Source organism: Lytechinus variegatus, chromosome 1 (assembly GCF_018143015.1).
Source record: "Lytechinus variegatus isolate NC3 chromosome 1, Lvar_3.0, whole genome shotgun sequence".
NCBI classification, from domain to species: Eukaryota; Metazoa; Echinodermata; class Echinoidea; order Temnopleuroida; family Toxopneustidae; genus Lytechinus; species Lytechinus variegatus.
This window is the reverse complement of record NC_054740.1, coordinates 4,846,142-4,862,866: the sequence shown is the minus strand read 5'-3', so window position 1 is coordinate 4,862,866 and position 16,725 is coordinate 4,846,142. Positions and strand designations below refer to the sequence as shown.

General features: G+C 36.0%; 1 protein-coding gene and 1 long non-coding RNA gene across 2 annotated transcripts in view; one reads left to right on the top strand and one right to left on the bottom strand.

Annotated features, from left to right (window-relative positions):
- Positions 1–91: 91 nt before the first annotated feature.
- On the top strand, positions 92–1,969 carry LOC121411267. The gene is made up of 2 exons (XR_005969445.1): positions 92–980; positions 1,128–1,969. It is a non-coding gene; the product is annotated as an uncharacterized LOC121411267 (long non-coding RNA).
- A 1,608-nt stretch (positions 1,970–3,577) lies between these two features.
- The window catches only part of LOC121411192 (protein WWC2-like), a 52,302-nt gene continuing 39,154 nt past the window's right edge, over positions 3,578–16,725 (bottom strand). The window contains exons 6-20 of the mRNA XM_041603805.1: positions 16,269–16,422; positions 15,077–15,167; positions 14,522–14,682; positions 13,385–13,541; positions 12,162–12,789; positions 10,780–10,891; positions 10,194–10,358; positions 9,629–9,827; positions 8,840–9,004; positions 8,014–8,066; positions 7,288–7,684; positions 6,724–6,819; positions 6,086–6,245; positions 5,472–5,661; positions 3,578–5,017 (exon numbers count right to left, since the gene is read on the bottom strand). Coding sequence (XP_041459739.1) covers positions 4,990–5,017; positions 5,472–5,661; positions 6,086–6,245; positions 6,724–6,819; positions 7,288–7,684; positions 8,014–8,066; positions 8,840–9,004; positions 9,629–9,827; positions 10,194–10,358; positions 10,780–10,891; positions 12,162–12,789; positions 13,385–13,541; positions 14,522–14,682; positions 15,077–15,167; positions 16,269–16,422 — 2,756 coding nt within the window. The 3' untranslated portion in view covers positions 3,578–4,989. The remainder of the gene's footprint in view (positions 5,018–5,471; positions 5,662–6,085; positions 6,246–6,723; positions 6,820–7,287; positions 7,685–8,013; positions 8,067–8,839; positions 9,005–9,628; positions 9,828–10,193; positions 10,359–10,779; positions 10,892–12,161; positions 12,790–13,384; positions 13,542–14,521; positions 14,683–15,076; positions 15,168–16,268; positions 16,423–16,725) is intronic.

The window sequence follows — 16,725 nt, the reverse complement described above, 5'->3', positions numbered from 1 at the left end:
TCACCGTCATCACAATCACCACCACCATCATCGGCATCATCATCATCACCATCACCATCTTCATCATCATCATCACCACCTTCACCATCATCATCATCATCACCTTCACCATCATCATAATCATCACCATCAACATTATCACCATCATCACCACCACCTTTCTCTGCTGGTCTTGCAGCTGATTTTGACTATGTTCAACAATACAGGGATTAGAATAATGCTCCGTTTAGAGAAGTTTTTGTAATCTCTTAAGAATACTAATGAAAAAGTAAGCAAAGTTTGAAAAACACATACAGATAAAAGAGTCTAAAATCAAATTCAAAAGCACAATGCTGGGATCTTCATCATTGGTGTCGCAAGTTCTCAATTATTTTCATGTCCATGTTTCTTTACACAGTGCTTAATATGAAATATATACTGAAATGTCACATTCATACTCCTCATAGAATCATGGAGATGAAAAAAGGATAGATGGACATATTATTACACGCGATTTCAAAAGATAAATTGAGAATTTCAATAAAATTGTTAAAAATGACATTGTGCTATCACACAGTCAAATCTTGCTGCGCTCATATGACTGTGACACAGACTCCATAAAGAATGAGTGACATTCAATTCAAATTTTCTTTAGTTATTCAGCATTTTATTTTTTTATACATCTGTTAGAAACAGCATAGGAAACATTGAACTCTGTACAAGGAAACATTAAACTTTGTACATATACATTATGCATATCATTTTTGTACAAAACTTTACTAAGACGGGAACACACAGACATTAAACAATTTAAACAATGTTTTTTTTTGGTCCTGCCAGCATATGTCAATTATTTTTACATTCAATACATCACAATACCTTTCTATTAACACATCTTTAAAAGGGTGCTCCAGATACTCATGATAATAATGATTTTCGACACAAAGGGAAAGTCAGACAAACAAGATAGTCAGTTTCATCATAATACAATGAATAACAAGGTCATGACATTTTAAAATTTGCATTAATAGTACAACAGTACTGCGCATGTCTTCATAATAAGAGAACTGATGTGTAATCTCCCCACCTATTTTTTACATGATATTGTCATGACAAGATAGTCAGTTTCATCATAATACGATAACAAGGTCATGACATTTTAAAATTTGCATTAATAGTACAACAGTACTGCGCATGTCTTCATAATAAGAGAACTGATGTGTAATCTCCCCACCTATTTTTTACATGATATTGTCATTCAGATGTTTCATCGAAAATGTAAAAACAAGACTGGAGTCAATGGGTAGGATAATCATTGCTGCAACTTATTTTGTTGCGAGGGAGACATGTCAAACACATATGAATGTTTTATTCATGAGAACTTCTATTTTTTCTCTTTTTCATTTCAGTTTGAGTATATTTAATTTTCTTGAAGCACCATGTGCACCAAAAGCTGGACCTGTGCGCTATATCAGAAGCCACCATTATTATCAAGTATGAAAATATGATTTCATGCTATAAAATAAAAAGTGAATAGGCATTAATGCGATGGTGCAAGATTTTTCACATTAAAAGGTGAAAGAATGATGGTCTGAATAGTGTCTGAATATTCGCTATTCGTATTGTACAACGCCTCAGAAGTTGGCGAGAATACGAACAATCACCATTTTTTTCCTATATTAATCAATGACAAAGAATTATTCAAGAAGTTGATACCATAATCTAAACTGAAATTCAGCTGATGAAATAACTATATCCCATTTATGCATAAATTATTGGGTAACAAAACATTTAAAAGAGCACAAACTTGTGAAAAAAAAGTTATGGTTATGGTATCCTTACTCATTAAAAAAAGTCCTTCCTTGTTCAGAAAGAAAGAACCCCCCCCCCACTCCTACAGATAATTCTCTTTATAAAAGAGTGGTACACAATACAATGACGGGGGTAAGCGAAATACAACTGACATCTTTACACATTTGACATTACAAAATCAGTTAAAAAGACTTACGATATAAAAATACATACAAAATTTGTATTTGTTTGAATGATATATATCTATATATAAATATCTGTACACAATCAGACAGAGTCTCTTCGTTATTCAACATTATATACACATATTGTATAAAATATGATTTTGAAAGCCAATTACAGCATTTTCCCCCCATCATTCACAAAACATCACCATAAAAAACATTGACAACTTTCATGGACTTCACTAAACATTTAAATGTTTAAAAAGATATGACACATATTGTTAGAAACTGCATTTCATGTAGTATAAACCTGCAAAGAATGGTAGGCAATACTACATTGTACTACAGAAGTTGTTTGACTGAAAGTGATCTAGTACTAAAATCACCATGATTGCATCGATGAATGTTGATATGATTCATATAGGTGTTTGAATATTACATATTTTCTATAACAAGCTACCCCATCCCTGCCCCATCCAATAAAAAAAATAATCGAACAGAAATGCAAGAATGTAGGCTTCCTTCTAGACAGGTAGAAAGGCTTACCATTTGGCTGAAATTAAAAAACCTCTCTCGCCATTCACATCACAGGAGCTTATCCTCGATTCTTTGTTCATTCACATGCCAATAAGTACCAAGTGCAGCAAGCATAAGCTCAATAGCTATTTGACTGAAAGAAAATGGAATCACTTTGCAGCAATTTTGAAAAAATATTTACCCTGGATAAGTGTATTTACCAGTTCATTAACACCCTCTATGGAAAGGAGAATGATCCTAACATAAATGGTGGTACAGAAACATATCTGGATAGCTTCATTAAGTTTTTTTATTGTAGATTCAATCACAAATTAATAAGTTTGTAGTCAGAAAGTCGACAAACAAAAAGCCATAATTTCTCATATTGATCAACCATGAGCCTCATAAAAAGTAGAATTTTATCTAGAATCTATTCTTGTTTCCTTTGACATATGAAGACAGAAATGCCCCCTCCCCCTTTGCACACAAAAAAGGGAACCTTCCCAGGTAAGATTCACAATCGCTAAATTTTCAATGACCAGTTTGAAATTACATGTGTAAATCACAATATATCATTCCAGGATGAATGCCAAGTCCTCTATTTTCCACCAGGCACAACTAGTGATCCAATGCACTTTACTGGAATACTGTATTGAATGAGTGTTGTAAATGAGCATTAATAAGATCAGGTTCCCTTTTTATGAAGCATCCATTACAGTTGAATTTTCATATCTATTACATTTGTATGAAGGGTTCTTTTTATTATTATTGAACAAAATAGAGTGTTTTACCATTCGTATGTCCATTGATATTGCCATGTAATGAGAGTGTACAAGTTCACTGGCAAATCAGTTTAACAATAAATACCAGTTGGAACAGAATCCAATAAAATTAGCCCCCCCCCCCCCCTCCCCCAGTGTCTGTATGTATTATAAAAAGATGTACCAAATGGCTTTGGAAGAAAAATGTGTAATTGCCGAGAAATGACAAGTATTTTTCAAAGCAATATTAATAGACTGTTCCACATATGCTTTTCTGTGTTAGTGATCATCAGAATTATGAGTTTTGGGTTAAGATTTCATGATTTCACAAAGATAGGTTTACAATAATGTACCAGATCTAGATATATGATAATATGGTGGCAATTAACCTTGATTTAGAAGACTTTATCATGAAATAACTGTTTCCTGCAATTACCCTTTTTTACCTTTAACTCCTTGTTGCAAGAAGTTAATCAGTAATCGATGACAAATTTGCATTAAATGCAAGATATATGATTAACTTGGGGGCTCAAAGAGATTTGGTAGGAAAGACTGAATACAGAATGAGAATGATTTTGAATCGCTGGATAGACAAGAAAAATATGTCTAAACCACATGGAATACATAAAGCAGAAGCTTGAAGAAAGCTGTCAAAAAGATACACAGGAATTCACAAAGGAAAGTGCACAATTATAAACAAGCTAACAAGATGGCACCTTTTCCCCCTATGTGTACCACAATGACAATTAATATTTAGATAGTTACAGATGGAATTCAGTGAAATGGAATGGAAATAAACAGAAAGTTGAAAATTTAACAAGTAAAACAAAATTCTGTTGACATATAATGGAAATTGAAGCATTGTGAATGCACTGAATGTTGAAATCCAAACCCAGTATTGCAGAATTTCTTTTTGAAAGGAAAATGTTCTTCATCATCATAACAGCTTTTTCTCCTATTCAACTCTCGCTATCTCTCTCTCTCTACTTACAGTAATATGATGGTTGAATCAACTGTCTGAATAAGTAAATGTTGAATACTTCAAAAAATGTGATCTCCATTTGCTCGATATGCAAAATATCAATTGCATGAGAATCTGGTAAGCATGGTTTTATGCAGCAATGACCATTAGTTGTACACAATATAACCTTCGCTTGAATTTCCAAAAACAACTTCTAATTGCTCCTAAGATTAATGAAATATTGAACAAAGAGCAATGCAAAGAGTGAAGTTGAGTTGAATCTTCAGAGGACATACTGCAAATTACCATGTAAACGCATAGCTGACCTATACTTCACCAAGATGGTAAACATACAATGCAGGTGAAGCGTATCGTATGTTCCTTCTCTCCTGAGCAGTGCCATGACAGTAGTGCGAGGACAACATGACTTTGCTTCTGTCAGGATGGCGTCAGAATGACGTTGCTGAAGGCCGACGAACCAAGCTGAACATTCCTTCTAGAAGCTGATTTACAACACCTGAAGAAAGACAATGTTACCAAGGATCAGAGGAGTTGTTGTCTCCTAAGCCAGTTGTTTGACTACCTTGCAGGGTCCAGATGAGATAGAAGTTGTACCCACAGTGGATACAGAACCCAACCTTCATCAGCAAAGAAGATGGAAGCCCATTTGATCAGCACTAGCACCATTTGTCACAGGGACATCATCTGAGTTCCTGTGCGATACAGGCAAGGCTGATAACAGCTTTCATGTGAGATCTTTAGAGGTTCCACAGAGGACCTTCCTTCAATAAGAGGCTCACAGTTCTGACGTCAGGACTTCTTTCCTGTATTTGTGAAACCAACGTTAATAGAGGAGCATTAAAAGTTGTATGCATACTCTGAAACTGATGGATACATGCATGTAGTTATCTTTGTTTTCAACGGGTAAAAGACAAGAGGGAAACCATCAATGGCCAACAAGATATCCCTTTGCTACAAACATTGTTATGCATGCTCACTTTCTGGTCAAGTATGAAATGCTCTGTCCACGCCTCAGAGGCTGGTTTTAGAGATACACCCTTGCACATGCTACTTGCTGCAGAAAGTCAACCTCATGACAAGTATAGCTGAGCAGACTTAAAGTTCAGAAGCTATAAAGGGCATTTTTACTTTACCAAACAATCAATGTAAATCAGTGGTCTGTCAAACACCAAATATTGAAAATGAGAGGACCTCGTGATCGCTTGCTTCCATAAACTTATACCCCAACACATGAGGCAGAATCCATAAGACACTTACTCTGTGTTCATCACCGTGGAGCCATGTCCCAACATGAAATCTGCTTCAGGTATTGATGTAGACTCGGTGGGTATCCTCTGCTCTATGGCGTCTCTTTGATGTTGCTTCCGCAGCGCCTCCTGCTCAGCACTGTCCAGGAGTTTCTTGAGGATATCGCTGTCAGGTTTGCGGGGGTGAGATCTCTGATTACCTGTAGGGATGATAAATAAAGTGGGTAATAGTGGGAAAAGCTAGGCAGAACAGATAGATGAAATAGGACAAAATTCTAAAGCTTTTGTGGATGAAATTGAATGACAGAATTAATTGAATGCTATGGTGGTAATTAGGGAAGCAGAAATGAAACAACAGTGGTAAATTCTTAAAATTGTGTCACATGAGACATTCCACCTGTACATTCCAGCATATCATAATAGGTACCCATACCTCCAGATAATGAGAAAGAATCCTTCTCTTGTGAACCCAGAATCCTACATGCTCATCTCGTTCTGTATCATTTGTTTGTAACTTTTGCTCATTTTTACTTTCGAATAATGAAATACAAACACAGATCCAACATTCATACAGGTTTGCTTCCTCAGCAATGTTGACAGAGATGATGCAGCATCAAAGCTTACCTTTTAATTGTACTTCTTCCATCTGTCTCTTGATCTCTCTATATTTCAATAGATCATCTTTGAGTTGTGCCTCTTGAGTCTTGAGTGCTTCTATCTCCATCCTAGCTGCCTTTGTCGTTGACCGTAAGTCAGGTGACCTCCGGCTACCTTGACCTTCCATCTATTCAATTCAAAACAATAAACAATGTTGGTCAGAATCATGGTTATTCCCACCAGTATTGTTGAAAGTATAGGGTTTAGAGAGATTGCAACTCCAATTTCCTTCTTGGTTTCTTACCACACCAATCCTGTGATACCAATAACCTTCAAATTTACCAAGTGTAGGTATCTAATAAATGTTCAAGCTATGGAATAACTAAATTATTTTAAGTTCTAAATGAATATATAACATTAAACCTTACAAATTGAAATAAACTTGCAGCTGCCTAATTTTCTGGACACACGTAAGGAACATAACCATGGTAAAACAAACATGTATTTGATGCCCAGTTTTGCTTCACTTCTTTTTACAAGGATATACTATTTGTTAACTAATAAGTGAGATAAACCGATTTCAGACAAGATTTCAATGAATACATGAAGAGTGTTATAGGTATGGCATAATGCAGCATATTCCTGGAAAATTGAGACAAACTGACCTTTTTAAATCGTAAGCTCTTGCGTTCCAAAGAATTCCTCTTGAATGGACCCATTCTGGGCGTTATCATAGCACCATCACTTTCACTGCGATTCAGCTGATAAAACAACAAAATAATCATATAAAGATGACTATTGTTCATAATCATGTATAACATCTTGGACCATATCACTATCAAATTAATCAATCAGACTTACTGAGTACTGCCTATCAATTAGGCTTAAATTGATTTTAAAAGAGAACATATTTTGAATAGCATGAATGTAGATCTATTGAAAAAAAAGCTGTATGAAAACAAAAAAGTCATTTTTCATACAGTCAAACTTATCTTAGCAACCACTGGTCAAAAGTGACAACCAGTTTTTTTGTGACCACCAAGATTGTCTCCCATTTGACAATGAACAAGTCTATAGAAATCTCCAGTGGCCCACTTATCTGGGTAGTCTTCATATACAGGTCTGACTGAATTACTTTCAACAATAAAAGCTCTACCAATTTAAACATACATTTAAACAAAGCATTCACACCCCCCCAAAAAGGAGGAAAAACAGAAGGTAGTACTTACCTTCGCCATTGCAGGTCTCGACATCCCTGTTGATGATCCACCTCCAAAGGTCTTGGACCTGGTTATACTTGGTCCAGGGAAATCACTAAACTGGTCCCCTGGGTCCTTGTCTGAGGTCACAGAGTCCAAGTACCCGTTGGTCATCATGGAAATAGGATCTTGAGTAGCACCAGGGTCCCCACCTCCCCTTACACCACCCCCAACCTCCAAAGGGGAGTCATGGAAGGGGGTGGTGGTAGGGGGTGGGATGTAGCCTGTGACAGAGGTGGGGTGGGGCGGAGTATGGTTGTAGGGTAGCTGAGATGAGGGAGGGTGGGCATTGTCTGGAGGCACTTGAGTAACAGGTGGTGGGTGACGGTAGGTGAGAAGTGAACTGTCCATGGACGTTGAGCGTAATCTAATAGGCATAAAAAAATAGAAAAGCAGATGAATGTCTTCCTTAAAATATGAGTCACTAAATCCCTATAGCATTAGCTGGATTATCAATGATGAAATTATTTACTGTAATCACTATGTCAGAACAGGAATTTTTTAAACATTGCCCGTATGTTTTTTAAATGCTTATGAAATAATTTCCACTTTCTTTTGCTCCATTCACTATCATAAACCATTAACACATTCATTAGTTTTCTAAAGGTATTGTGATATCAAAAAGTAGGAAAAAAATTGTATTAAAAAAGATACAAATGAAGATTATTGATTCCTAAGATACTCGTATACACATACCTTGTTTCAACTGGAAGCGCTGTATCAAAAATGTCTGCCATATGACTAGGAGTCTGCAAAATAAAAGTAATAATACGTAATGGAAAGACTAGAAAGAAATTCATTTGAAAGTATGAAAGAAAATATTGGAAAAAACTGCATATCACATCCAGATGTACAGAAACAAACAGGTTCTCCAACACAAGGAAATATTTTTGTCTTTGGCAGAAAGGAAAATGGATTTTATTGAACATTGAAAATCCATCCTAAACAACTTAATGATGCCCATTTGATCATCAATAATTAATAAAACCATTATGCTGACCCAGTGGGAAACCTCTTTCATTAAACTTTTTGGATTGAATGGAACTCAAAAAAGAAAATTGAAAATCAGTAAAATTCAATTTTTCAATGTGTAATTTGCTGGAAAGTTATGCAGCACATAACATGGCAGATCATCTGGCAGTAATTCATTTGACCTTATTGTCCAACTTCAAAAAATGAATTAAATCTAACAATTTCTTCAAAGCTTTCCTCACGCAATCACTTTTAATTTGAATTGTCTATCAAAGTGAAGCTAGAATGCATTTGAAAAAAAAAATCAACCAATCAGCATTAACCTTATCTGATTGGGTGATAACAATGCTGTGAAGTTCAATTTCATTCAATTCTGGTTTTATTGTGAATGGTTACACAACAAAAGTCCAAAGACTCATAATATCATATTTGCAAAGTAAAAACAATGTACATGTATATCTTACACAATACAATAAAGAGAATTAATAAAATGGCAAAGAAATGTTAAAAGGTCATGATATTAAAGGTGGTCTGTCAATGCTTAATTTACCTGACTGGATCTCTCTAGAGTACTGGTGCATGTGGCTGTTCCTTCACTGCTTGTATCTATGTCATGTTGAGGGTAAGCTGGCTGGGTGAAGTTGAGCAGGGTATACCACCTCGGAGAAGCAGGATTCAGCAAGCAGGCATCTAGGAGACTGATCTGAGTACCGGCCTGGTCAAAGAAATGTTTCACAAGGGTGAAAAATAATCAAAATTAACATACATAGTACAGAGAAGTGACTGCACATCTCACTCATATGGGTTCTAAGGTAATTAGGAAAGATGGTCAATTTTTTTAAATTGAAATTTATTCATTGGACAATAACTTGCCACTTTGAGATGTACGATATTAAGGTTGCGAATGTGCTTTTCGAAACAATAGGTGAAATATATTTTTAATTCACTTCAGTCATCTTATCATGGGTTTTGAGCAGGGTCATCACATTCTCCGAGCTGCCAACCTTAACTAGAATATTTCAGTATTTTAAAGCTGAAAATCAGTATTCTGGTGAGGAAATCAGTATTCTCAAAGAAATACCACAGGACAACACATAAAACTGAAGCTTTAGAAATCAGTATTTTGCATGAAACCATCTGTACTCTTCTATTTTTTCAGAACTAAATATGGAAAATCTGTACTACTTAGCAGCACTGCGTTCTTGGTTACTGCTAATCAACAATTCAATGATTTCATTAATGATTATATTATATAATAAACAGAACAGGTGAAGTGTTAGCATTCAAAAATAAAAGCAGACTCTTCAGACATGCAAATTTTATTGAAAATACTACTCACCAGACAGTCTTCCAGCCCATCTGGGTTACAGAAACAGATGTAGATCTGTAGAGTGAGTGCATGAAGCTCGGTGTCCTTGATAGGTATAGTGACCTTGTGGCCCAAGGAAACGGTACTAGCACCCATGTGTTGGAGGGGTGGGGTCTGGAAGCTCAGGTTGGAGTTGGGTGGGCACGGCTGAATGTTGCCTTTGATAAAACTGTATGGGAAACAATACACATTGAGTTGTATAAATAAATATGTGTGAAAAAATACAGAATATATACATGTATATGTCTGAGCAAAATTTGTAGGTACTTCCAAAAATAATTTGTCATGAAAAGTCCCCTGCTTTCTGATAAGGCTTTATGATAAGGCTTTATGATCTGAAATTACAATGACTAGAGGTGTTCACAGAATGGTCTATAAATTGGTGGGGGAAATAAAAAAATGTTATTTCAAGGAATTACCTTACAAAATCCTTAGCCGTTGATCATGTCATTGCAACAAACATGCTTCTAAGAAGCGCTAAACTCTTTGTGAAACAAGCCAAGATTACCCAGGAAACAAGATGCTTTTGACTTACAACTGAGTGTTTTGCGATGGTAGTAGTTCCCTAAAGTTCTTGAGGCTGTCTAGGGTGATCACTATGAGACCATCCTGAGGATCATACTGACAACCCAGAAGGATCTGGGTCATGTCGAAGTTTGCTGGGTCGTACACCTCCTCTGAACCTGCTGCCTCATCGGGTCTGGGCGTGAGAGAGAGCAAGAAAGTGAAACATAATGGACAGGTGATATTTTTTTTCGGAAAGAAAATGTTATCCTACATCCCAATTCATTTGGTTTTGTGAGAAATATGTTTCATTCATATTTAAACCAAAGGAGTAACTATATTTTTACTCAAGCAGAACAGACATGCACTTTATAAGCCTATTTTCATTATCATCTTCGACTATATGACTGATGAAAAACATATCCCATCAAAATAATGTAAATCCATATTTTTTTCAATATCCACATGAATAATTCTAGTTATTCATGAGCTGCAACCAAAAAATTCAGGTAAACATACAACACATTGGTAGTCAATTTAATGGATTATATTATAACTGACTCACGGTCATACTCATTACTACAATCAGAATATATAATTAAGTGGTGTCGCTGTACCTTTTAGCTGATGCCTCATACACCCCACTATCTCCTGCCATAGAGTCATCAGACACAGCTGCTGATACCATTCGTGGAGCTGCTACAGACTGCCCTGGTAATAAATCTACACCTAGTGAATAAAAATGGATACATATACTCTTCGTGAGTGATTACTGCTTACAGTATTCCAGAAGAGAAATTTTGAAATAAAACTTCTACAACAAAAGACTACTTTGAGTCCAGTAGAAATAAGATCTGGCTTCCGTTCTAAAGTTACTGCATGATGGCTTGGCAACATATAAAAATCAAGATTGCTATGGTTGTTACCATTAACCCTATATAGCCTGGGCTATTTTGAAATTGCATAGCCCGGGGGGGGGGGGGGGGCCTATTAGGCCTCCCCTCAGATCTCGGCCGTTCATCGACCGATTGCGACCAAATTTGGTGTGTCGGTGTCTCATTATGTATTTTACAAGAATGCGTTGTCAAATTTGTGATATTTATTATCATTTTTTATTCATCTAATTGATTATGCAAATATTCAAATTTTTTTAAGGAATTTTCATTTTTTTGTAGTTTTCCCCCCATTTTTTGAGAAAATGCAATGGAATCAAGCATGTTAGTAGCCAGTCATGTAATCTAAAAGACGGCTCACTCAACTGTATTGAAATTGTATAATTATCAGATAATAGTAATTATGCGTATATGCTAATTTTTCGCGATAATATTCTTGTTTCCTTCCGTGTTTCCAAATTCTTATGTATTTCTTTGTTTTTAATTTATTATGTATTTCTTTGTTCTGAAATCTCTATTTTTCTTATTGTTTTTTAAAATCTAGAATAGTTGGTGATAGCCCGAAAGGAAGTTATGTGAGGAAAAAACAGAAAAAAAAACATTCATCTGACAACACTTCTTGTAAAACCCATACATTGTACACAAAAGTCAATGGAAATTGCCATTTTCGGTGACATTGGTCACGAATATGTGCTATATCTCCGCAAGTACACCCCCGATATTCGCAAACAGGGTCTCAAAATGTGCGGGAGATGTGAAAGAAAAAAGTCATGAAATTTCAGCGTATTGTTTTTTTGCATTTAGAAATTATCGTGAAAAATGTCAAGGGGGGCCTTTTAGCCCCGCCCCCCGGGCTATATAGGGTTAAGGGAAAGTATCATAAGAGTCCTTATGCAATGGGACTGTGGTAAAATAAATCATTAATATGAAACAAATAGCAAATGAAAAATTTACTTTAAAACTATCTTATTAAATTTTTTTAGCAATGTTTTCGCCCAAATCACTACCTTCTCTTTAATTTTCAATTTTACAAATGATCATTCACTTAATCAACCATAGATATTCTTCTATTCACAAAAGAATTTACTTTATTCATATTTTCTTACCTTCACTAATAGGGCTCAGCTGCGCATTGAGATAACCTTCCTGACTACTGTACTCTGAAGTAGCATGCTTGAGATCAAGTCCTGGTCTGGCTAAACCAAATCCTCCCCGTGAACCTTGACCCCCGACCCCTGATGACCCCGGATCCTGCATGCTCAGCTGCAATTGTGAGAGGTATGCTGCCAGTTGTTCCCCGTCCAAATCAGGAGGGGGTTTGATATCAGTCCTATTGCTATGTCTGTGTAAGTTTGTTAGGTGCTGTTGATACGTTGGAGGACGGCCTTCATACTGGAGAAGGGCATTACCACCTTGATGAGATGCATCGCCAGCTGAGCCTGAAGGGCCGGGTTTGTTCCCCGTGCCTCCGCCAGGCGATGCAGGGGGTGAGATAGACGAAAGAGATGATCTTGGCGATAACGAAGGCACGGAGGGTTCCCCTTGTCGGGTATTTGGCTGTTGCTGCTGGGGATATTGCTGCGGTTGTTGTTGATGGTGCTGCATTTGTTGATGAGGAGGGTGTTGCTGGTTGTTGTAGTAATGAGGGTGTGATGTCTGGTGGTGGTTGTGAGTGGTAGTAGACAAACTCTGATAATCTAATCCCTCAATGCCACCCTGTAACAAGGCATCAACCTGAAAATTGATAAATAAGGAATATACACTGTAGCTGGTAATATACAATTATTATCAAGAATTTAGAAATTCTAGCTGGTCACATTCTCTCAAACTATGAAAAAACTTACATTATCCTCAAAACATAAATGAAAAACAAGTTACCAAGCTCAAATCTTTTTCAATTGTTATTGCAGTAGCAGGCACGATTCACATATAATGGCTCATGATGCATAGGGAAAATCTAAAAGCTGAGAAGTGGATTTGAAGTGCAACCTGATTATATATGAAAATTGTGATCAATGATCACGCACAGAGAAGGGATCTATGAGTAATTTGGAAGCTAAAATTTAAACCTTTAAAATCATAGTATTTTTGTTTCTTATTAAAGTTAAAGTTTACATCCATGTTCATGCTCGTTAGCCAAGAATGAAAATGGAATGTATGAACAATCCAAAAACATAACAGTAATGCATTCAGTATCTCCTTCAAACCACATAAATAATCATAGAATACTCTGTAATGGCAGCCTAGTCCATAACTGACAGAGTTTTAAAAAGAGTTTTCAAAAGACCCCCCCCACCATTCCAAGCTGAAGCATGCAAACAAAACACACCTTCTGCTGAATGATGTCATTCATGTCTGGGATGCTGGTAAGTTCAGAATTACTGAGGGCGCTGTTTAAAGAACCTTTACTAGAGGCCAATGATCCTCGACTTGATGGACCAAGAGATCCTCTACTGGAGCTTGACGAGAGAGTGCCCACTGACAAGCTGAGGAAGAAAATATAAATGAAGACATGAGGGGCTTGTAGGTACATATGAAAGGTTTTAGAAGTTTGACCTCAGCACATTTGATGTTAAGTCCTAAATATTGATTGACAATAAACTATTCATTTATCTATCATTAGTGTAATCAATTCTATATTGAAAATATTTAAACGGAATTAATCACTTGAATCCTCAACTGATAATGCAATGAAATCATCAAAAGTTGATTTTCCAAATTACTAAGTTTCTAACTTCTAAACATATCCACAATCAATGTAAATTCAATTCAGATAGATAAATTTAAAAAAAAGAAGATTTGAAGAATAAAAATAAACAAAATTCTTGATTGTCACCAAGAGTTTAAAAGTAAGTCCACCCCAGAAAAATGTTGATTTGAATAAAAAGAGAAAAATCAAAGTATAACGCTGAAAATTTCATCAAAATCAGATACAAAATAACAAAGTTACAGAATTTTTAAGTTTTGCTTATTTTTCACAAAACAGTGATGCAAAATTAGGTTAGTCAGTCGAGGATGTCTGTCACTATTAGTTTTTTATTGTCTGAATTATTTTTTTCAATTCTTTACAGATTTGACAATAAGGACCAACTTGACTGAACCATATAGTATAAAACAATGCTATCTACACATGTTCAGGGAGGAATCAATCATCGTTTCACTTGACAATGAGGAGAACATTAGAATATTTCATATTTCATATAATAAAATACAAAAGAAATAGGGAGTGGATGACGTCATCAGTCTTCTCATTTGCATACCAACCAGGATGTGAATAGAACAGTTTTTCTTGAATTAAGTGAAACTTTAAAATGTCACAACTTTCTTATTTTACATCCTATTTTTATGAAATTTTCAGTGTTATGCTTTTTGGATTTTTCTCTTTTTATTCAAATCCACTTTTGTTGGGGTGGACTTGTCCTTTAAGAAAGAATCTAATGTGCATACGACTAGTATCACTATGTACCTTCTACTAGGATCTTGGTTCAACTGTCTCAGCTGCATTGCATTGATAGATTGTTTGTAATGAGATAAGTCATACTGGGATGAACTCGTCAACTGAGGATGGGATGACGATGTCGGTAGGCTGGATGTCGATGATATATGGTGACCAAGCCTTGACATGGACTAAGAAGAGTGAGAGAGAAAATATATGTGACATTAATATCAATAATATGTGAATTTTTGAAGTGCTTAATACCATATTTCTAAGCGCCGCATACTATTACCCCGGCCGAAGCATGGCTACCCTGATCGGGTGCTCAAAGCATTTAAAGAATACCTTCCGACTTGGTACACAAGTAGAGAGTGGGAAATGCACCTATGAAAGTCTTTTCAAAAGATGCTGTGCTAAGGTATTCCAAACTATAAATATAAGTATACATTTTTCTGTTATAAATATAAGTATACATTTAATGTACACCTGGTTAAGAGATTCTTGTTTACATCTGTAAATCACAATTTTTTTTTATTAATCCTTGGCAATCATTAAGTGTGCAGAGTATGAAAAGCACAATCTTACCTTGAGCAATTCCTGATCACTGATTGCTGATTTGAGGTTTAGCATACTAGATTGTAAAGAATTAGAGCTTATCTGAACACTGGGGTCAGACCTGAGAATGAATAAGAAAGAAAGAAAATAACAATGTTATTTCTCACAAAATGAATCAGATGTAGAAAGGTCCATGTTTCATATATACGGGGGGGGGGGGGGGGTGGGGGGAGGGGAATGGACCATGGAAGACAGGCCCAAATACAAACTGAGGCATGTGCTACATATCAAATACATGTGTATCAAGATCAACAGATGTCAACAGGGGGGAGGTTCTCTTCTGTTTATTTGGTAACCAATCAACGGGGGGGGGGGGGGGTGTCTTCTTTTTATTTGGCAACCAGTCAATTGGAATATTTTCGCCAACCTTGTAAATACAATTGGTCTACATACTATAAAAGTCCATCTTCCATAAATGTGGTGTGTGTTGCTTACCATTTTTGGACAAAGATATATATGTATGAAACATTTGTTATATACTGGTGCTCCTTAATCAAACTTGTCAGATGAAAAGAAAAAAATGTCTACATGTTCACAAAGAGATTTGAAAGACTACGCACACGCAGACAGAGTTATACAAACATAGCAATATTATGATGGCTGGAAGGCATGTTTTTGGCGCTAAGCAATATTTCACCAATTTAGAAAATAAAACATTTAGTAATTAAAAATTTTGGGAAAAAAACGTTACCTTCCATGAAGCATGAAAAATAGTTCTTCAACCTGATAAAACCATAAATACATCAACAAAAAAGTTGACAGTTGGCATCTCAACAGTTTTGAGTAGTCTGCCTTTTGTGCCTGCATTTCGCATGGCAAAACACCCTTTATAAATGACTTTGGTCTTGCCCACTTGACTCTCAATGGAGTACCCCTCAGTCAAACTAGAGGGTTGTATGAAGTGTGATTACATTGTCATAAATACCGACTACACTATGCTAATAATAAGTACTCATGAGGGGTACAAACGCGTTTATAGGGATACTAACAGTGTTCATAGACTATACAAAGCAGACATTATCAATACTGATGCATTATAAAGGCATATTTAATCATAGATATGTACAAACTGTGCATAGGCCCCAATCCCTATTTGTACTGATATAAACATTATTTTGGGGGTCATAATCATATCTAATTCATATTTTAAATTTGCACTTACCGCTTCATGCCTCTATCTTGGCTATTAAAAATCTGTGCCTGGACCTGGAATAGCTCGTTCTTGATTTGGGCTACCCTGGCCTTGGCATGGGCAACCTGGGCCTTCAAGAGATCCGGATCATACTTGGTGCTTCCACTCGAACTGTTGGAATTCACTAGACAATTAAATAAAGTCATACATGTACATGATGAAGTATCATTTTCATGTGAAGTGAAGGAAGAGAGTAGGATTACTGGGGATTTATGAGGGTGGAAGAAGGTGGGGTCCATAGCATTCCTATGATTACAACAACAACTACTGCTGCTACTACTCCTAATACTACTACATTGAACAAAAATGAAAAGAAAGAATGAATATTCATTGAGGAAGTAAACACACACAAAAATGGATTGTATAGATGACAGTTATAAAGTAAACCCAATTAAAACTTGAATGTATGAGGGTAAAAAATTGATAC